Source organism: Panthera uncia, chromosome D1 (assembly GCF_023721935.1).
Source record: "Panthera uncia isolate 11264 chromosome D1, Puncia_PCG_1.0, whole genome shotgun sequence".
Lineage (NCBI taxonomy): Eukaryota > Metazoa > Chordata > Mammalia > Carnivora > Felidae > Panthera > Panthera uncia.
Window position 1 is genome coordinate 38100901 of NC_064808.1, and position 23411 is coordinate 38124311.

The following is a 23411-nucleotide window of genomic DNA, read 5'->3' on the forward strand; positions in this document are numbered from 1 at the left end:
GACCACCGAAGTTCTCCGAGTGAAGGACGATGGTGTCCTAAGAGAAAACCAGACGCGGTCAGGTTTTAGACCTGCTGGGGAGGTACAAACCGAAGTACTACGTGTTGGAGTGAAGGTCTGCGGGAAAAGGAGGAAATCAAGGATTCTAGTGAGGAACTGAGCTCTGGCTTGAGCAGCTGGTAAATGGCAGGACGCTTTGCTGCAGTGGTTCTCGACCAGCGGTGATTCTGCTCCCTAAGGGGATATCTGGGAATTCATGGAGACACTTTGGATTATCGCCACTTGGCGTTGCTACAGACTATTCTATAACGGGTAGGAGCCAGAGATGCTGCTAAACATCCCACGATGCCAAGATAGCCCCCAACAACAAATAATTAGTGGGCTCCAAACGCCCACAGCCCCAAGGCGGAGAAAGCCTGGCTTCCAGAAGTGCAAAGAGTGAGGTGAGGAGACGGTCTGAGGGGTTACTTAGTACCACATCTGGGACATATTAAATCTGAAATATTCATGTTAAATTGTCCTTGGAACCACACTGCTCAGAATGGAGAAAGTAAAAAAGCAAGATTGATATCCTGGTTCCCTTGAGGAGAAGAGAACGAGTCCTCTCTCTCTCTGAGCCAGGAGAACCCAGTGGTCTTACTCATAATCCTCTCACCTGCTAACTTGTGAAAGAGAGTTCATAAAATCAAGGCAACAGGAGTCTTTACACTTGCCATTCACCCTATCTGCAACCCTTCCTTTCTCACGTTCCGAATTCTGCTCCGTGTACAAGCCCAGCACTAAGTCCTAGATTTGTGAGGCTTCCCTAAAGACACCCATCCTGGCTGTGTCTGAATTCAGACAAGTCTGACTTCTTCAGCACCTGCTGTGTGCCAGCCCCTCTCTAGGTATGCCATCACGTTATCACATACATATCTCTTCAAGATTTCTGACATCCTTGGCAGGAAAAGATTCCACCAATCTTCCAGATACAGAAACTGAAGCCCAGACAAGTTAAGTAATGATTTGGACCAAGTTCTTTTGGCTTCCGAGATCAATGCACTATGCGGGCTGCCTCCCTCTGATCTCCCCCAGCGCTTCACCTACACCCTTTGGACGACGACTAGGTCCTGCCTCAGACCACAGCTCCCCGGAACACGGTTTACCCGTGCATGCGAGTAGCTGGCACACAGTTCTTGCTCAATAACCTGTAGATGCATGTTCCCCCTGTGTTAGTCTGGCCTCACCAGCTGGTCTGTCAAGAGCTTGATGGCAGGGAGCATGTTGAGGAAATTCTCCCCTCTTCCCTCTTTCCCAAGACCCCATTTGGATTCCCTGAAGAAGGAAGTGCCACCATTGTTTCTGGCCTCCCTCTCCACACCCACAGGAGATTCGGTGTCTAATCTGACCTGGCAGAAATCAGTACTCTTACAGGGCCCTGACTTACTGGCGGCGGGGGATGGGGAGGTGGGATGGGGTGGGGGTGGGGTTCAAAGGCAGGAATCAGGCTCCCAGCAGTCTTCCTTTACTTCTGGGATGCAGACACTCCTGGGCCCTCTTATCCTCTCTGTTTTGTATCCACCCGGGAGTCTAGGTGGCAGGTTACATTCGCTGGACCCTGTGACCCATTCAGGGGAGCGAAGGCAGGAAGCCTCCCTTTGCACTCAGGCCTGAGTTGTGTTCTTTAGAATTCATCAGCAGTCCCGGAGTCGGGGAGTTACAAGGTGATTACCAAAAAGGTGCTCTGCCAGGTGAATAAAGCCCACTTGTCTTTGTCCCCAGGAGGGAGAGGAGGTGAGGGCACAGTCTTGATTTATGTTGCATTCTCATCCCCCCACCTAGCTTGCACCACAGTGTAGACAAGCATTCAGTAAAACCTGGAAAGTGATATAAATAACCTCAAGCATGGTCCTGCCAAACCAACCCATCATGTCTCGTTCTCCCGTCCTTCCAACCTGCTCCTCCTCCTGACCCTCTGACTTCTCTCAGTGACAGTGCTGCAGTCCAAATTTCCCAGGCTGAAAGCCTCAGGAGTCTCTCAATCCTCCTTCCCGTTTGCACGCCGGTAACGATCGGGTCAGCCAGCTCTGTCAATTCTGCCTCCACAACAGCATCCCTACCAAAAGAATGCCTTTGCCATGCCAACACCTTAGGCTTGGCTGGCCCTATCTACAGAAGCCCCCCAAAGCGTAAACCCTGGGAGGAAAGCTATGGCCTCTCCATCACCTTTGTACTCCCCATAAATGAACACAGCACTGGGACACACCAAATGTCCACAAGCTGGAGCAGCTGTAAAACCACCTTTCCCACAGTCAGTCTTAAGCCATGAAATTCAAAGAGGGACAGGTGGCATGGGCTGCAGCTTTTCTTCTTCCAAACGGGACATCAACGATCAGAATCGGTCAGACCCCCACGTTCCACTGCTGCCAGAGCACAGCCATACCTCACAGAGGGCACAAGGTGAGTGAACTCTACCTTCGGTCAACAACTACTAGCTTGGGACACACAGTAAAAACCCGAGAGAGCTGGGCCTCACGACAGCTTGAATTCCGATATAAAGGGCCTGGTTATTTGCTCCAGAACTCCATCCAGAACCCCAATCTCAGATGACAGTAGGTAAAGATCTTCTCTTGTGTTCCGTGTGTGGGAGCATCTGTGTGCATGCATGCATGAAGGAGAGGGGAGGGAAGGATTGGGGAGATAGGGAGATGAGCAGCCCCTCCTCCTTGGAAGGTACAAGGTGGATCCCCACATCTCTTGTATTCCCCAGGCCCCGTCTTACCTGGGGAGCCACCCAGGAGCCACCACACTGGGAAACTCCTAGACTAACTGCCATGACTTAGACAACCCAAGCAGCTACAAACCTGGAAACACTCAACCAACACTGGATCTGGAGTGGACCTCTACTGCAAGGGAGCCAGACTACACCCTGGACCAAGACCCAGGAATCTTGGCTAGCCACTGCTCGGATTCAGTCAAGTTATTTCATTAACCTTACGATAAACAACCCTGCATTTTAGGTGATTCGACTTTGCATTATGTTGAAAATCAGAATGGTGATGTCAGAGTCGCCCCATTAACTGAACACATAGTGTGTGCCAGGTGCTGTGTTGGGTCCGGGGAATACAAAGATGACAGAGATTCAACTGCTGTCCCCCAACCCCTGCCCCACCACTCTCCCAACTCCCAACCAAGGCTTATGCTTTAATAGGTGTCTGCAGAGAGTCAAGGTAAGCTGAAAGCAAAGGGGTGGCATGGCGGATGGGATCCTTTACCCACAATAGCTACTGTGAAGACGTAATGAATAGGGTTTGACTCCCAAAACATCTTGGAACCACACCATACATGGCCTTGAAACGCGAACGGTCTCCTTGAAGAAGTCTATTTCAGTCATACGTCAATCTTCATATTGTTATACTATAGGAAACCTCCAGGAGTTAAGTGAAAGGATAATGCACCAAATTCCTAGCATTGTCTGATTATACACATGCTCTCTTTCTCGTTTTAACCAACTTACTCTCCAAGAATATCCACGAATAGAACTTTTCTCCTCCTTACCTGGTATAAGGTAGGAAGGTACCCATCCTTTACTGAGTGATAAGCTTCTAGGAAAAAAGGGGGAGTGGAAAGTATATAGCATGTATTCAGGAAATACAGTGGAAAACAAACCCCGTGGTCCCCAAATTGGCCAGGGTCAGAAATCGATTTATTCAAATAGGGGTCCCCTTAAACCACAATATGGCTCAGTCTGCAAAAGTACCTAACCAGAGAGGCAGAGAGACAACTTCTGAGGACTGAAAACTCCCGTGTCTACAGCTCCCCACTCCTCCCCATACAGCAGCCAGACATTACTCTGCAGAGAGAACATTTACTACCATACTTAGTGCTTTAAAAAAAAAAAAAAAAGCCAATCGACGCAATAAACTCAGTTCATTTAATTTCAAAACATGAACTCACAGCTATCTCAGGAAATATCACCTTACTCTTTAGATTAAATGTTAGCCCAAGTCTAGAAGGGATTCAATAGTGAGAAAGTAGTGTACTTTAGTTGGCTTCTCCAGGCTCAAGTTTCACCAAAACAAGTTTCATACAAAGATTAGCCAAGTACTGGGTAATGGGATATGGCAGGCTTACATCATCTGTGGCCCATTTCCAAAGCAGCATAACTTTTCCAGGTGGAATTCTAAGTGCTCCCTTCTTGCTCTGTATAATCTTTGTTATACCAATTTGCAAGGTGGGTAATGGCAGATGCATTAAAACCAGTTACAGGCCAGGAGACCTTAGGCAGATCATTTCATCTCTCTGGGTCCCTGCTTCCACCATTGTGAAGTGGATTGTTGGGGGGGCACTGGTCATAGGCCCCTTCCTTAACTCACTTTCCAAAATTGTCAGTCTTGGACTCAACTGTCTAACTCTTCCTCTGGCTGCCCCGGCATGAAGTCCCCCATCTGAGCTTTGAGTCCAACATTCAAGCACTGTGGGTCTTAATTTCTATGAGTATGGATGGAAGCAATTATTGGCAGACCGAGTCAGCTCACCTCCCAAGTGTACCGCTAAGCTACACTTCTAACCCTAACACTAATGAATCCACTTTGCATCTCGCTAATCCCTACCCTACAGTGAGAGATCCAAAAAAGAACAATGCTTGCCCTTGGTGATGATGATGATGATGATGATGATGATGATAATGAATTTTTATTGAGTGCTTATGAAGTGTTGGGTTCTACACTGAAGGTTTTACTTGCATTATCCCATTTAATTCTCACAAAATCCCTATTACATACACATCATAGATGAGGGAACTAAAACATCAAGAGATTAAATGATTCACCCAAGATCTCGCAGCTAGAAGGCAGCAGAATCCAAGATGTGAATCTGGGTCTGTCTTATCTTTTAGCCAATCTCCATACAGTAAAACCTTGGTTTACGAGCACAATTCGTTCTGGAAACATGCTTGTAATCCAAAGCACTTGTATATCAAAGCGAATTTCCCCTTAAGAAATCACGGAAACTCAGACGATTCGTTCCACAACGCAAAAATATTCACATAAAAATTATTATAATACCGTAATATAATACAAAACAATAAAGAAAATACAAAACATAAAGGAAAATAAACATTAACCTGCACTTACCTTTGAAAACCGTCATGGCTGGTGTGAGGGAGACGAGAGAGAGGAGGGTTACCGTGTAGGACGTCTTTTGCTATCACTAACGGAATCGCTGCTACCTCTTGGCTCAATGGAATCGTTTTCTTCTCACGCAACTTTAACAAGGAACCTATCTGATAACACTTGCTTTTGCCTCCTTTTGAGGATTTCACGGAAACGTGACATTGCATTGACAATCACCCATAATCCCACAGTAAGACAGAGAGACTGAGACAGAGAGAAGAACCATTGGCTCAGTTGTGATCATGTGACATTTGGCATCATATGCTACTTGTATTGCCAGACATTGCGTGTTTATTAACAAGTTAATTTTTTTTTAATATTTATTTATTTTTGAGACAGAGAGAGACAGAGCACGAACGGGGGAGGGGCAGAGAGAGGGAGACACAATCGGAAACAGGCTCCAGGCTCTGAGCCATCAGCACAGAGCCCGACGCGGGGCTCGAACTCACGGACCGCGAGATCATGACCTGAGCCGAAGTCGGCCGCTTAACCGACTGAGCCACCCAGGCGCCCCAACAAGTTAATTTTTAAGTTAAAATTTATTAGAAATGTTTGCTCAGCTTGTGGAACACTTGCAGAACAAGTTACAATCCAAGGTTTTACCACACTCAGACTAAGCAAGTTTAAGTATAAAAGCATCTCACTTTGCCCAGGACAGGCCTGGTTTATACCCACATCCTACTGCAATTATTGATAGCACCCCTTTCGCTCTCAGACGTGCTCTAGCTTGGATAATAAATTATACACATAGTCACGATGCCTCCCTGAGGAGCGATAATAATGATTGTTACGCAGTCACGTCACATTTGCAGTGAAGCCCTTCTTAACCACCCTATGTTAAACGGTGACCTCTCCTGGACTCCCTATCCTTCTTATCCTGCTGTATTTTTCTCCATACCACCCATCACCATGAAAAAGGAATATGCATTTTATTTATTGCCTGATCCCTTCACTAAAATACAGATGTCTCCTACTTTTCGGAAGTTCACATTATGCCACTGTACTTTTATGAAACACCTACATTAGTACCTGTTTTCGCTCACCAAAAAAATATTCGGAGGGGATTTTCACTTTTACGAAAAAGAGCAAAAAGCAAAAATTGCATTCTGCATTTGTTTTGCAGGGAGCCCTGACCGAGGCAGCGCCTATCCCGAGCAGCGAGTGGCACCACCAAGCTCCTTCCCAGGGAACTACATTCAGCATCTCAAGCTGCCATGGGCTTTGAGCTGTGTCTGTGAGCATCTGTGCTTTATCTTGACTTATTTTGTGTATCTGTTAGCGAGACGTGTCCTAAGGTATCAGAACAACCTAAGAGAGGATGTCTTTGGGGTCGGAGAACACTCAAAAAAATTTCCATATAAATGAATGGCAATTGCTTCTTCACTTTACATGATTTCATCTTAAGAAAGGTTTTATAGGAACACTCTACTTTCAGCGGAAGCAGGGAGCCTGTATAAATTCCACATGGCAAAAATTTCCTTTTGGTTAGGAGTGTATCCCCCAGTATGTAGTAACTGTTTCATAATTACATAAATACCTGTTGAATGAATGAATGAATGAATGAATGTACCGACGTCATCATAACAAAAGTGAACGTTTATTGAGCATTTACTATGCACTGGGTGTCGCTCAAAAGACATATATTTTATCAAACAACCCCAACAAGCCCAAGTTTGGAATAGTTACCACCATCATGGAGAAACTGAGGCTCAGAAAGACGAGGCAGTACCTGCTCCAGGGCACGCTGCACTTGGTAGTTGAGCTGGGAGGGTACTGGGGCTGGCATTTTATACTCCTAACCTCTACTCTGGTAATGCACACCAGCAGCTCAGGATTTGGGGCAGTATGGGATCGAAGACAGGCTAGCATTACTGCCTCTCAGAGATCCCAGGAGGCGGTATGGTCAGGCAGGGCTTCACAGAAGAAAGGGGACTTGATTTGAGCTTTGGAAGACAGGATAGTACATGGAGACAGAAGAAGCGTTTAGCCCCAGGAAGTAGTAGTGAACACGGAAAATCACAGGGCTGGCCATGCTGCTGGGATTGAACAAATTCTTGCAGAAGTTGCCCCGCAGAGTAAGATTTAAAACAGTACTGTCACCCAGAGAGCCTTGCACACCGTGGAGGAATCGGACTTCATTCACTAGTGAGCAGGACTCCTCACAAAAGGTTTCGGACCAGAAACAACTTAGTCTGCAATTTCAATTCCGGAAGCCTCATAATAACGTCAGAGAAGTTGACAGGAGCTACAGGTGAGGACCAAGGCTCACCTCTGGACCCTCTGCCGCCAAGGCATATACTGCAATTGGTAAAATCTCTGTTTAAAGCACCTGTTTTCCTATAGATCTGTTTGTGCGTAGGGTCCCTTCATGGTCCCTGTGAACGGGCAGCCCTTCTCTCACTATGCCAAAGAGAACATATAATGCAGGCGTTTACTCTTCTCCCACACCACAGCATCATGACCACATGTGGTTAGTATCTCTGGTGGCAAGGACAGTCCTCTCCTACTTCCCAGTCTTCCTAAATATCTCCATCACACTTTCTTGTTTCTCTGTTTAAACCTCTGTCAACTCATTTTAACCCCTCGTCTTGTTTCACGGCCTCTCAGCCTCCCTGGCTGCATCTCCTATGACATCACGTCTGCAACATCTGAGTCAAGAAGAATAATCCTTGGGAATAGCCCACGTGTCACCAGCCTTAGGCAGTCTGGTCCACACATCCTGGACAACCCTGGAGACAGAAAGAAAAGCTTAGCCACACACGCCTTCTGGGTGGTTGGCAAAGTATGATGGAAGCCAGAAACGAAACCAAAAAAAGAAAAAAAACCTTTTTTTTTTTTTTTTGCTGAGTCCACTCAAAAACAATTGCATAAGTAACACAAGAATGCTGCATCACCAAAGGGACCGATTATAAATCTCTATGTCTCTATTAACATAAAAATGAAGGAAAATGTGTTACCTCAAAATGTCATCCAAAGGAAGTCACTTACTACTTTCAGGGTTTTTCTTTCTTCTCTTCCCAATATTTTATTCTTAATTTTCCCAATAATTAACCTGAGTCAAACCTTCCTTCCATGCTTTGGTTTCAGTTCCAAAAAGTGTATCAAGGTTATGATGGCTCATTACCCGCAGCAGAAATGCAGATGGAAACATTCCTGTATATTTCAACCTGGTTTCTCCAGGAAAGGATGGAATTTCTTCCCTTGAGATTTTTGGAATTAACAGAAAATGGACATGATTTCAATACCCTGGGAGATGGTAAAATCTAGGCCAGTCACAATTAGTGGAAAGCAGGAGAAAGTTCTAGAAGTCCCCAATAGTGGAAATGACTGATATTTTCCAGCAGAAGAGGGGAGTACCTCCAGATGAGTGGTAAACGAGCTTTATTCAGAAAAAACAAAAAACAAAAACTAGAAGTTGTTAAGAGGGCAATCAGTTTATGTGCAGAAAGGGGAGGAAGAGCTGAAGGATCGTAGTATTTTCAACAGGGAACCTGGGAGCTCAGGAACTGCAGGGGCCATAGCATCCCTGCCTTTGGGAGGGAGCAACAGAACTGCAGAAAGGCAGCTGGGGCCCTTTAACCCACTGACCTCTTTTAATCTGCTTGTTAGCCTGGCTTCGGACAGGCCCAGGGGGTCTCTGACCAACCTCTGGGGGGAAAGGTCAAAGGTCAGAGGCACATTCCCCAGTCATCATTACTCTCAATTATTCTTCATTCTGAGCCACTTTCTCCTTCATTTTGAGGAAGGGCCCCATTAAGTGTTTTCCAGGACACTGAAGGGCAATGACCCAACCCAGGCCTGCTCACTATGTTCCCCTTCCTCTCCACTTCAATCAGAGCATCTCCCTGAGCAAAGCAGGTATCCAGGGGGTAGCAACTCACAGAAGCACCTAGCCCTGTGTATCACAGGCATACTCATATGTCCTATACTGAGCACAGCCGAGGGCCCTGCCGCTCTCCAGAACATGCCCAAGCTATTACGGTTAGAGCGGTTTCAAGCACAGCCTTTGCCATCAGACAAAGCAGAGGTTCTACAAGTTTCCAGTCCTGGAATCTTAGGGAAGTCCCTTATTTCTCTGAGCCTTAACTTCCTCACCTGAATAATGGGGATAATAATAGTTTCCACTTCACAGGCTTATGGAGAGGTTGAAATGAGTAAAGCTTAAAGGCTCAGTATACGTTAGCTATTAATATGAGTATTTTAGCAGTAATATTTTTTGTCTTTTTTGATAAGCATAATGTATTGTCATTGACAAAATCTGGACTATAAAAAAAAGCATGGACCAAAAAAAAAAAAAAAAAAAATCTCCCTCCAGAGCTCAGCACTGTTAACACAGGAACGTTTCTGTTGTGTCTTTTCTCCACACATGGAGACATACACACACTACTGGACCATTTTCTAATCCTAAGAGCAACCATCCACTGCCTACCAACCACACTTCTAATTCTCACAGTAAGTCTGTGAGACGCTGTGGGACCCATTTACAGAGGAGGACACCAAGGCTGGAAGAGGCCGTGCCGATGCCCCCAGGTCACACAAGCCAGCACTTCCTGAACAGAGCTGTGACTGCAAGTCTCTCCGGCTGGAACACTTAGCTCTTAGATCTAAGCTGCTCCAGAAAGGGTCTCATTCTTCTCCTTGCCCTGCCTAAGCTGGAAGAATCTAAAAGAAGGGACCAAGGGGTGACACGAATGTCAGAACCACCCATGTCATGCTCAGGGGGGTGTGCCCGGAGCTTACCCTTCCCAGTAGGTGTTTCAGGCCTGAGCAGTCAGCCCCTCTCACTTCCACCAAAAGCCCTGGTGACCCTGTCAGGTAGGATTTGGACAGAAGCAGGATTTGCCGGCTCCTGGCTTCTACCCTAGGTGGGCAGGTGCATTTCTGACATTCCCCTGCAGGGATAACACATTAAAATTCAAGTTTTGCCTCTAATTACTCTTGGCCTTATTTTGATCCAATTAGCCTTAAAATAGAACATAAAGTAAAACCTTTGGTTCCATTTATCAGTCAGAACAGCAAATTTTCAACCTGCAGGTTAACTGACTTCATGTTTACTGAACTGCATGGGTGATAAAAGTTCAGACACTCACCTCTGGCCCCAGGGCACATTTGGGGATGGTTATTCACACACAATTGACTTCCAAGATGTTCCCAGAGAGCTCCTTCCTACTGAGGGCTACTCATGATTCAAAGGTAAGAAAGGTTTATTTTCCCCAAGCTCATTAGAAGACCAAACCATTCACCATGGAGAGAAAATAACAACAACAACAACAACAACAACAACAACAGCTGTTCCCATGTATAGACACCCATGTTTCAGACTCTGCTGGATAAAGAGGAAAACTGATTCCAAGATTAGTAAGTGACCAGGCTGGAATTCAAACCAAGAATCATCTGAGAGCAAAGCCCTTCACAATGAACACAGCCTCCACCACCACTGGGCTCTGCATACAGTGAGCACACAAATAACAAATAACTAGTAGATCAACCTGCCAGTAAATGATAAAACAAAAAGCAAGCTAATGATGTGTGAACAAATGACGTAGCCATGGTTTCCAGGATTCTGCAGAAAAGCTGAGGCCCATGGTTGAGTATAGCCGAGGCTATGGGAATGTGGGGACGCAGTCTGGGGGCAGTGGGGTGCACAAGGGCAGTAGCTGCTACCCTCCCAGTGCTTCCAGTTTCTTGGAGCTCCTCCAGTCCCTCCTCCACCCGGTAGGGGAGTACAATGGTGGACCACAACTATCGTTGGGTGGTCCTCACACAGTTAATTGGAAAAGTGAGACTCAGGTCTAAAGACTCAGACAGACCCAATAAAGGCTGACCTTTGACCAACACTGGGGAAAGCTCCCTCCACAGGATAAAAAGGCAGCTATGGTGAAGCAGTGAGGACATCCCAGCCCTCACCACAGCCACCTGCCTCCAAGCTGTCCCCTGGGATGCTCCACGTTTTCCCTGCATGCCAAGTAATTCTGTTGCTTCTCTCTTCCTTGGAAGCCTCTAGGTCTGGCAGCCTGACACTATCTAGTCCACACCAGGACCCAACTTTCCCATGCTATATCCTGGAGTGGCATCTCAGGTGGAGCTTGGAGAGAAAATGTGTGAAACTCTGGGCTCTCCCACGACAGTCTGGTTGGAGAAAGATTCCAGGAAAGGATTAGGGAACTGGAGTCCTGACACAGTGCAGCAAAGGTGCATAACGTCTCCTAATGTTACAGCACATTAAAAGAAGTTGTAAAATTGTAGCTTAAAGTTAGACAGGCCAACCATAACACAAGAAGTATGAAAAGCAAGGTGCCATTTTTCCAACAAATAAGTTCATTATATGAAGAACCAATGTAGGTTGTTTCAGCATCTTGTTATCCAATGTGGCAGCTGTGACTTTTTTGGTAGCATCTTTAAAGAGCTCAATCAGCATGAATTCCAGTTTATTAATGACACCTATTCTTTAGGTATAGGTTCTTACTATGTGCCAGGAAATTTTCAAATATGGTTTCTTACCCTCACACCAGCAATACAAGGTGAGAACTTGCCCCATTTTAGTCAGGAGGAAGCTGACATCCAAAGGGGCAGCCAACTTGGCCACAGCACTGGCTGACTTCAGTGGGGAATGAGGGTCTCCTCAAACCCATCTGATAAAAAATAAATCACAAAAGGAAAAACCCAGAGAAGAGCCTTCTGATTACAGTTTCTCCTTGGGCTGGAGAAACAAGTCAGGCTCCCTAGGGCAGAGAGGAAAAGGCTGCTCTCCTCAGCCCTCCCAGGAGTGATGAGCAGTTATTTTTGAAAAAGGAGGGAAAAAGTACCTGCAGCCTAGATGGTTCTTGCATACTAGAAAGAAAACTAAGCCATTGTGAGAGGCGGGAGAACAGGACTGGATGCTATTCAAGCTGGGCTCACTCCCCACCCGCCCCCCGCCCAAAACAAGCCAAACCGCAATACAGATCAACACCCGCGTGCAACCCGAAGTATCATAACACAATGGGGGCGGGGAGCGGGGGCGGATGCAGACCATGCCGACCCGGGACAGCAGTGAGGAAGCAGACCCACTCGCAGGACACAATCCCGCGCGTGTGCAACCCCAGGAATTTGTGGGTGGAAGGGACCGGGGGAAATTGCAGTCCATTCCACCCCTTTCAGCCGCGCGCGCACGCACACACACACACACACACACACCCCGACTTTCCTGGCTTAAAAAAAAAAAAAAAAAAAAAAAGCCTGAAATCTATCTTCAAAATAATACGGGAAACACCAAGTACGAAATGCGTTTCAAGGGCTTTCCATCGCGGGAGACGATTCCCAGCGGGGATGGGAAGCGGGGTGGGGGATAAAAAGTGGAACGGCGCCCCCGGGAGTGAGGTCTGCGGTCCACCTTACCAGCTTCATGGTGGTGTTATTCTGTTCCCAGCGCCACAGCATCACGCTCATCTTACTTCAGGGCGAAGAGGGAAGTGGGGGGAGGAAGCGGGAGAAAAAGGGGGAGGGGGCCGAAGCACCTGCCCGCGCGCCCGGCAGGTCGGGCCGGCCCGGCCCGTCGTGGTCTCCGCCCCGGCCCCTCCGGGCATCCCCGCCGCCCGCGGCCTCCTCGCCCCCACCTCGGCGGCCGTTGCTGAGCGCGCGGGGACCTTGCCCGGAGCCCGGCGCCCGCGCTGCCCGGCTCGCGTGCCTCCCCCGCTCTCTCCCTGCCGGCCTCCCCGCCTCCGCCAAATCAAACAACTCCCCCTGCGTCCGAGCGCCCGCGCCTCGCAGCGCGGAGGCCGCTGGGGCCGCTACGGGGTGGGGGCGGGAGTCGGGGCCGCCGGGCTCCCCGCCCCCTCGCCGGTCCGCGGGCCCTCCGCGTGGCCCCCGGCTTTCTCCGGTGGGCCGGTTCGCCCCCGCGGTGCGTGGGGGGGGGGGGGGGGGGGGACGGGGGGGGGGGGGAGAGGGGAGGGGGGGGAGGTACTTAACTCTTTCGAGAAGGGCGCGGGTAGGCGGGCCGGCCTTCGGCACAAACGGAGGGGCACGGAGGGGGGAGCGGGGGAGGACTGCGGGGGGCGCGGTGTGTGGCTGTCGGGTCCTCACTCCGGACACGGCCAGCGCCTCTCCCCGTGGCTGCTCGGCTCTGTGCGCGTTTGCATTCGGCACCGAACTCACTCAAGTTGGCTGACAGTAACCACTCTGGGATCATCCCCTGCCCCCCCAGCAGCTGGAATCGTGAGTGTGGGATGGATGAACCAGCCCCCTCTCGAGCACCTCCACCCCTCCGTGCGCGCACACACACAGTCGCCCAGGCCCTGCCCCAGCCACACGCCGCTCCCCAGCCTCATTTGTTTCCTGCTACGTGAAGGACGGGGCTCCAGTGTTTTTAAACACACCTGGCCGCTGCCACAGATGGGACTTCCGTGGGCCTCGGGGAGGAGGTGGGGCAGGCGATGACAGGGGAGGCAGACAAGGGGAAAGGCCGTGTGGCCTTTGTTTCCTTTTCTGCTCGCCCCACCTGCCACAGGCTCTTTCTAGGGAGCCTAGGAAAGCACCCTCTACCTGGTGCTTTCCTCTGAGATTGGGGGAGGGGGGCGCTGGCCACCTCCTCACCTTCCTGTCCAGCCCTTGTTGGGATCCCTGGCAACTTTCAGTAGCCTGAAAAGGCTCAGCAACCCTGCAGCTCCTCGAGGCAAGATGGCACCGGCTACCCAGATCTCAGGACGTGTCTCTGATTTGGGCGGCAGTGACATTTTAGGATGAATACCTGGCTGGCCCCTGCTGATAGAGAGCTATGATGAGAATTCATGGAATTGCTTTATTACACATTCATTTCAATAGGCAAAACTGTTTAAAATGAGGGGAGGTGATAAAATGGGTCCTAACCTTTTAAAAGTGATCTTCCAAACATAGCAATTAGATCAAAATGTTGCTATGCCTGAAGCTTTCAGGATTTGGTTTCCCTTCACAGATGAAAAATCCCAACTCTTTCCTATGGCCTACAACTTTATGCCCATCCTCTCCCTTTTACCTACTGTGCTCCAACCACAGTGGTCGTCTTTCTTTTTCTCAAACACATTGAAATCCATCCCACCTCAGGACCTTTGCACCTGACAGTCCCTCTCCCTGGATCACTGTTCCCCCTAGACCTGCCTGTGGTCTCATTTCTAATGTCACCTCCTCAAAGGGACTTTTAACTTAATGTGGTGACCATATTCTTCTATTACTATTGTCTTCCCTTTGTTCTGTTCACTGTGTGAACTTTAGCTAACTTGTATTCTTGTTTATTTTTTGCCCTGTCCCACTGGGCTATGAATTGCATGAGAGCAGGGGCCTCATCAGTTTTGTTCCCCCATGGTATCCCCAAGTGCCTGGAACAGTATGTGGCACATAGTGGGAACTCAGTAGATGTTTCCCAAATGAAAGTCTGTTGACAATGTCCTAAGTTCCTGCAGCTTCCTCTGCAATAAGGACAGAGCCAGACCAGGGCAGCACATCCCATACCCAGCCTGGGCCCTGACCTGAACTGAGTGACTGCAAAAGACCCTGTTATGTCCATCACCACGTATATTTCTGGAGAGTGAAACATAGGCAGTGACATTTGCTGCTTAAAGAGAAGGGGCACATCCTAGCGAACCACAGGAGGGGAAACAGCATATGTCATTCGTGAAAGCATATTCCATATTAAAGTATACTTATGTATTTAGAAAATGAGATTTTAAAATAACTATTTTTTTTTCCTCTGAAAATAAAGCTGGACAAGATCATATTGGCCAAGAGAGCAAAACACAAGCTCTCTATCACAGCTGTGTTAAGCCAGGGGTTCTTGGAGCTGGGTGGGAAGATGTGCAGCCCAGAAACCTTCTGGTTGTATGAAAATGCTATGAGACTGGGTATTTGTGCATTTTGGGGGGAAGCATCTATAGGTTTCTCACATTCTCTAGGATACCCAAAACATTTTTAAAAAACTACACATTCCCAGAGAGTCATTGAATGAGCATTAGTTCCCAATCAAAACATTTGCCAGGGGCGCCTGGGTGGCTCAGTCTGTTAAGTGTCCGACTTCAGCTCAGGTCATGATCTCGCGGTCCGTGAGTTCGAGCCCCACGTCGGGCTCTGTGCTGGCAGCTCAGAGCCTGGAGCCTGCTTCAGATTCTGTGTCTCCCTCTCTCTCTGCACCACCCCCCCATTCACACTCTGTCTCTCTCTCCTTCAAAAATAAATAAACATTAAAAAAATTTTAAAAATATTTGCGGGTCAAAGATAGAAAATATCACTTATGGTGGAAGGAGGAATCAGGGGGTGGCAGTAGAGAGGATGCCCAGCTTTAATTAAAAAAATAAATCCTGTTGCCTTGCCTTTCAGATCTCACACACTTCAGACCATAGGTATGCTGACTCATTTAGCCAACATTCCTTGAACATCCACCATAATGCATTTACCCAGCTCTGTGCTACGTATTGAGAATCAGAGAGGAGTCCCTACCACCCACACATACAGTCTATTAAAAGATGAACACATACAATTACAGTTGCAATACAATGTGACAGGTACTACAAAGGAGGGCTGTATGGTGTGTAGCTGGGCCATAAAGGAAAAAAGCTATGCACAAGACTGGGAAGCATGGAATAATTTCGCAGAGGTGACACTGACTTACATCTGGAAGGATCAAGGCAAATTCAGTAAGAGGAGGGAAGCATCCCAGGAAGGTAGAACAGCATGTGCAAGGGTATAGAGGGGTGAAAAAGCATGGCAGGTTCTGTGTGGTCAAAAGGTGGAGATCAAGGGGCAGGAAATGGGGCTATTTGTAAGGCTGGAGCAGGTCAAGTCCCTGTAAAGGGGATCCTACCCCTAATCCTTATAAACCAGGGGAATGATTTGACTGACTTCCCATTTTAGAAGGACCTCTCTAGTAACAGCAAGAAGGCAAGTTTGAAAAGGTGGAGGCTGGAGGGAGAGAGGCCAGTTAGAAGGCTGCTGAAATCACGCAGGGGATAGAGAATGAAGACCCGAATAAGGCAAAGTGTAGAGAAAAGGACGCTGACATCACCAGCAATCTGCTGATGCAATGGGTGATTCACAGGGGTAATGGCTTTGAGTTCATCCAAGCAGATGTCAGGACCCTGCAGAATTTCAGAAACAGAAGCAGCTCCTTAAAACCTCCTACATCTTGGAGAGCTATTTATCATGCGCCAAGCTGCCTTTCCTGGCACCTTTCTTCTCCTTCCTCCTATTTCTGTGATCTTCCACCAAGTCCTTTGATGGTGATTTAAGGGAAAGACATCAGCCTGTGTTGACCACATGGGACAAAGCAATGGGAACAATGCTTGTGAAGGTCGGTCCTACAGTGTGTCCTTGTTCCTCCTAACCGTTGGCCCCTTTTTTCAGCTCATGGCTTTCCGACCCATTCCCTGAACCTGACAGTCCAGCATTCACCCTTGCAGACAGTGACCCCCACCTTAGCCTAGGTCCCTGAACGTGACCTCTCTTGTACTCTCATGGTAGCCACAAGGTAGAGTCCTAGGTCCTAGTATTGTGCAACCCTTTGTGGCACTGACCCCCTCCCCTCCCCAGAGGCTGGATCTGCCCTTTGCTGACAGTGTCCTGTTCCAGACCTTTCCATCCTCAGCATCCAAGAGATGTGCCCCATATGGCTCAGCATTTGTTTACTTGCACGTCCGTCTTCCCTACTCTTCTACTTCTCTGAATTCTTAGCACCTCCCCAGCTGGGGGAGGCACGTGATAACTATCTCCAGAACGAAAGCTGGAGTGTCTATCTTGTTCCTCAAGACAGGAAGAAGAGGGGAAGAGATTTGGGCCAGAAAGCCCGGTTTGAGGCCTGGCGTCCCAAAGACCTGCTCATTCGCAGTCCTCCTTTCCCTCACCTATAAGAACTATAAAGTTCCTTTTCCCTCCTACATTCTGCAAGGCCAGCCCATCTGATAAACTAATTTGTGTCCAGCTGTTAATGGCTTAATGTGTTTCCCAGATAACGCACTCCAGTTTAACAGGGGATCTTCCACTCTTTCAGCCAGAGCAGTGACTAACGGGGAAATGTTCAGACACTGCAGGGGCCAGCCCGGGGAACATCAGACAAAACGAGCTCTCTAGGCTGCCCCGAATGTGGGCTGATGCCTTTCCACCCACGCGCGAGGCTGACTGTGGACAGATGTCAGCTCTTACGTGGCACGGTGATGGCAAAGGAAAGACCACAAGCAGCGTGCCACCCCCTGAGGTAGGGAATAAGCTAATAGCTTAACATAGGGAGTCTGTTATTTTTTCCCCAAATAACCAGGAGCGAATAGTAAATTAGCACAGAAGAGTTCAGCATCATCTGTCCAGTGAAAATCCTAGCCATAGTAGCAGGTGTTTCATAAGTGTGGCAGAGGACAATTTCCACTTACTCATGACAGCAATGCTCAGAAAAGCCATCTTCCCCATTTTGCAGATAAAGGCTCCGAGAGGGTAAGTGACTGGCTCCGTCCAGTCACTTCAGACACCGCCAAACAGGAGCATCACTTGAGATGGCCTGCCTGCCCCCTATCTCTGCAGCGTGCACGCTATTGCCGTACTATGTACAACAAAGGAAATCTCAGAAATGCCGTCCCTGGGAAAATGAAGACCGTCTGTGAGCAGACGTCTCTGCAAGTGGCCTTAAGGCTTATTCTAAGTCCCCTTCCCTTTCTGGGAGGGCCTGGAGATCTCGGATATGGAGGAAGATGTATAAAAGTGAAAATAGAAGATTTGGGGAAGTACACAGCAGGCAGTCTTTTTAGAAACTGAGAGTCAAATCTAAGCAAAGCACTAATCCTTCTCGGGGAAGAAAGCTGGGACAAGGAGGGCGAGCACAGAAGATGCCATCTCCCCTCCACCAGCTTTGGAGGGGAGTGAGCCCCCTGCCAAAAGGTCACTGGGAACACTGGGGTCTGCAGGGGGTCCACAGCGATTGGAGGGTTTGAAAGTAAGATGTATGGCTTTCAGGAGGCAGATACAATGTCACACTGACAAGCCCACAAATGAATGAATACGGCCCTCCTCGAAAGGGCTGGGCTGGGCTGGGCTGGGCTAGCAAAGGATTTCTCTCCCTCCCTCCTCCCTTTACTTTTTTCTTGAGATAAAGAATTATGTAAAGGCATCTCCCAGTGCACATGCTAAATGCCACTGCCTTCAGTTTGTTCCCTGAACAGTGTTTAATGTGTGGCTTTCTGGGTCCCCCCACAATTCACTTTCTTCCTTCCAGGGATGGGGATCAGTGTCTGAGTGGTGCAGTGTCTCCCATGGCCCCTCCAACACGCTGCTCACTCTCCTGGAGGAGGCCGGGTACAGCCACATCTCCACACCTTTGCTCAGGCTGTTCCCTCTGCACGGAAGTGCTTTTCCTTCCATTCTCTGCCAAACAATATCATGTAGATCTGGGAGGACCCAAAGCAAAGTTAACTCAGTTGGTGAACTTCTCTTAGATCCCTCCCCTTGGAGAACTCTCTCTCCTCTCTTCTGTGGTCCCCAGCTCTTTGTTTCCATCTTCTCAACAGCCTTTGTAACAGTCTGTCTCCTTCTGCAGTTGGGGGTGGGCACATCTCATTAGCTGTTGCAAGTGTTAGTACTGATGGGAGTATTATCACAACCGGCTCACAAATTGCTTAGGAACAGGTACTCTAACTCACTCGCCTTTGAACACTCAGAATAGGGTTTGGCTTGTCACTGGCACTACACCAAACAGAATTAATACATTCAGAAGGTCAGGACTATAGGGGACTTAAAGATCATCCAGTCCCCTCCCCCATAATTGTCCAGGAAAATCCAGGTCACCTCTATAGAACGCCTTCCGCTGTGCCGTGTGAAGTGCACTGAAAAGAAATCCAACTGAATTGTGGGAGGCTGGACACAGGACACGATGGCATCTCGGGAAGGCTCTCAGGAAGAAATCCGAAATCCGCGGTGACCTTGCCACACTAAAGATTCACTTGCTTGCTGGGAACCTGGATACTGGACATTTCCTTTTAAATATCGCTAGAAGAGCTTTTGGAGAGCGAGGATTATGTCTTATTTTTCTCTATGGCCTCCCAAACACTGCCAAACATAGAAGGAGCTTAGGGTAAAAAATAATTTTCAGGAAGAATGGACAAATAATTAAAGACTAACTTTAAAGCTCTGGGGTAAGAGGCTTTTGACTTCTCCAAAGCAGCCAAACTGGTCCCAAGCAACTTAGAGCACACTTCCGAAGAGCAGGCACGCTTTTCCCTCAGATCCCAGGGTTGCCAGGTGCCCCTGGTATTTATTTGCTCTATTCAACATCCCAGGCCCAGGGGCTCCTCCTCCAGCCCCCTCCCCTCCCACTCCTTCAATGAGGCAGATAAGGGTGGAAATTGTGCAATCTCTGGGTGACCTCTGACCCCCCTTTGAAGGGCCTCCACACTGCCAGCCCTCCCTCCTCCCTCTCTCCCACTCTCTGAGCAGCCACATCTCCTGCTCTGACCCCATTGAGATGTCCGGGCATGGGGACTGCAGACATTTCTGGAGGTAGCCTAAAGACATTTTAGGCTTATCCAGCCCATTCCATTGAGCTAGGGGTTCATGTAAGGTGAAATAGAACTGTTTAAAGCAAGCAAAAAAAAAAAAAAAAGCTTAAAAAATCCTGCCACAGAAATATGGATAGCTATTGTCAAAGCACTTAAGAAAGTTAAATGGTTTCTAATTTTTATCCTCTGTTCTGGTTTTGCGACTGAGTGATTCAGATGAACGGTCTGGAATGGAGTTGTCCTCAAACTCTCACTGGGTTGTGTTGGTTTGTTTTGTTTTCGGTGGTTGTGGTTTGGTGGGGGAGAGGGTGGTGTGGTTTTGTTTATTTTATTTTCCCTGTGGGATCAGCCCTTTCATTCTGGGCCGGTTCTGGTCACCAGGGATTAAGGTCAGCAATTTACGAGGCAGTCTTCTTTCCCAAGGGGCTGTGGTCCACACTTCCTGGGCACCGTTGAGGAACTCAGCGGCTCCCCAGTAATACTTATGTTGTAGGAAATGCCATTGCTTTTCATGATAGAGATATGAAAGGGACACAGATACCCTCGAAGTGGGTTAAATATTATTCCCCAGTGGGGGCTCTGGAGGCTTTTCCTTTGGAACAAAAGCAGCGGCAGGTAAATTGATTCCACTTTTGTTAGGCATCCTGATTTCATAGGAGATTGCTTCACACACACACACACACACACACACACACACACACACCCCGCTGAGGGCCTCCTCCTTCCCCCAGCCCAAAAGAGGCTACCAGTGATGAATGCCGAGGGGGCTGGCACCGTGGGTCTGGTACGCAGGGCATGAGATGAGGGTAAACAGGAGGAAACAGATGTCTGAGATGCACCTACCAAGACAGTGTGCGTATACACAATCACCCTCTATTCCAAAGTCAACAAGGACAACCTGGGAAATCCCAGAATGAGGGCACCATTGTTTAGCAAAGGAAAACTTTCAGCACTGCTAATGACTCACTTTTGGCTTCTGTGCGGCCCGTGAAATTACCACTGCTATTGATCACATGGCCTCCACACTCGTGGGCATTTCTCAGCTCCTAGAGCACAGTGAGTAGTGGGGTTCTTCCCAGCCAGCCCCCTTCCACAGCTTCCTGCCTGGTCATGCTCGGGTCAAATGTGGACCTCGAGAACTCACGATGACCTAATTTCATGTTTGTCAAAGCACTTTCTTGTCAGTTACCCAGGTGGTTATTCTTAGAACCATTCTGTAATCTAAGCTAGATGGCTGGCCTGATCCCGTTTTCCGAAGAACTCACTGAGGCACAGAGAGGTTAAATGAGCTGTCCAGAGTTGCACAGCTGCTTAATGAGCAGGCCACATTAAGTCTTAGACCTACGGGCTCCTTTCTAAATACCCTCTTCCTGGGTTCTCAAGACAAGTGGACTTTGCGTCGTATTCTTATTTTCAACAGAATTAATAGCAGCAACCAAGAGCTAATAATAAAATAGATTTCAGGAGTGAATCTTCTATGTGCTACGTACCATTCTGAGAGGGCTGCATGTACTATCTCATTGAATCATCATAGTAACCATACGATATAGGTGTGAAAATCACATTGCCCAGAGGGGAAACCAGGCAGAGGAAAGTCAAATAACTTGCCCAAGGTCACAGAGCTAGTAAGTGACACTGCTTGGATTCAAACACCGTGTAGCTACAGAATCTATGTTCTTAACCTGTGCTGTTCCACCTCTCTGTGTGGTGACATCATAATCATAATGTAAGCCTAAGATCAAAAGTAAAATAAATACTTCGCTGAAAGGGTTTTTACAAATAATAGGTGCTATTCCCAGTTAGTGGAGGTTTTATTTTTGGTTTTGGTTTTTGCTTCTCCTTCTTTGGCTTTAATGATTGCTGCCACTACAAATAAACTTCCATTGAATCCACAAATTCTTCCTCAGATCGCGCAATGGTAGGCAGTATTCTATTTTATTATTTTTTCTAATGTTATTTTCTTTATTTTGAGGAGAGAGATTTCTGTATTTTGATGCACGCGAGCAGGGGAAAGGCGGAGAGAGAGAATCCCAAGCAGGCTCCGTGCAGAGCCTGACTTGGGGCTCGATCCTGTGAACCAGACAGAGATCATGACCTGAGCTTCAGTCAAGAGTCAGATGCTCAACCGACTGAGCCACCCAGGTGCCCCAGTAGGCAGTATTTTAAATAGCTCTGTGACCTGGGGCAAGTTGTAAACATATCTACATCTCAGCCTCTTCTTCACGGAAATGGGTATGATCGTACTGACCACTTAAAATCAGGGGAGCTATGACATATGAAGGCCCCTGAAAAACTCTAAGTTCCTAGAACTAGTTTCCCAAAACTAATTGACGGGAAACATTTCAGTCTGTTCAACCACCTCACCTATGTGTCTTAACTGTAGGACTTCTGGGAAGCTTAAACACGCTAGTGAGCAGCCCAGAGCTCTAACCAGCCATTTGGAAACGGAGCACTGCCCAAAGGTATTTGCCGGCAGAATCCTTCAGGTGGAACACTTCTCAAGCTACCGCTCCAAGGAACACACTTCAGGATCGGTACCCCGCAAGGCTGTACCTGGCATATATTTTCCCAGCAGGCCCTCCTCTTCGGCAACGTTCAGAGCAGCCCGAGGCCATCTGAAGGCACCCCTAGATTTTTTTCTCACTCCATTTTGAGACCCTGCGGCGGGAGACTTAAGCCTGCACTTCTATCCTTATAACTACCAGTCCAAAGACCACAGGATATGAGCGATGGGACCGTGGGGGCCTTGGGGCTCCAACAGAAACATGACCAGAGAACTCAGATGACCCCACCCCTGTGTCCTACACACAATCTGGTTTCTATCAGGCGGGCTCCTGCAGTCACACTGAAGGTCAGTCATTCGGAATATGTGGCAGGCCCCCGACACAAAACCAAGGTTTGAAGGATGGCCTTACTGATAATGAATCCCCATCCTTCCAGCATGGAGCAGATGGTAAGGAATGACAATGGGATTGGTCCTACATCAGCGGGGGTGGGGTGGGGGGTGCCCAGTTGGAGGAAGATGTGCGCCTTTGCTCCGATACCACTGTCCTATAGAGGTGGACACAGAGTGTCTGAAATAGCCACTGTCTTATTCTGATAATACAATTGCTAATATTTATCAAGTATTTGCATACTTAGCACATCCCAGACACTAAGCTATTTATCGACATCGCCATCTTCATCCTCGCAATAACTCTCTGAAAGCGGTACCATCACCAGTATCCAGAACAGGTAATAGAAGCACAAAGGTGTTAGGTAAATTACCTATCATCACACAGCTCATAAATGGTAGAATTCCATGGTGGAAGTCCAACGTGGGTTTGTCTGAATCTATAGCCTTGTACCGATGGTTATAGGCTTTGTAGGTCTTCTAGAGCAGTGGTTCGCACAGTGCGGTCCCTGCACTTACGGTGTCAGCAATACCTGGGGATTTGTTACATATGCAAAGTCTTAGGCCACACCCGCCATAGACCTGCGGAAAGAGAAACTCTAGTGCGACCCAGCAGTCTGTGTTTCGTTGTTGCTGTTGTTGTTGTTGTTGTTGTTGTCGTCTTATAAGGCCTGCAGCTCATTCTGATGCCCGCGAAAGATGGAGACTCACTGATCCAGAGGAAAGAGCTTTGTACTCAGGCTGTCTCTTCAGAAAGCCCCAAAATGAGTCATCTGGCCCATTGTCCACTAGCGTCCCCCAGCAACAAGCAGCGCACAGAAGGGCAGGGTGCAGGGCCCGGAGTTATTCCAGGAAGAAAAAGTAATAGGGCTGGGGGTCGCAGGTCAC

The 23411-nt window shown here is 48.2% G+C and overlaps 1 protein-coding gene across 3 annotated transcripts in view; it reads right to left on the reverse strand.

Moving 5' to 3' along the window:
* Positions 1 to 23411, reverse strand: part of NAV2 (neuron navigator 2) — a 395678-nt gene that overhangs the window by 314371 nt on the left and 57896 nt on the right. Inside the window, exon 1 of one of the 3 annotated variants that reach the window (XM_049617756.1) lies at positions 12531 to 12954. The exons of the other annotated variants lie outside the window; for them this stretch is intronic. Coding sequence (XP_049473713.1) covers positions 12531 to 12581 — 51 coding nt within the window. The 5' untranslated portion in view covers positions 12582 to 12954. Of the gene's footprint in view, positions 1 to 12530; positions 12955 to 23411 lie in introns of those variants that run through there. 3 annotated transcript variants of the gene reach the window in all.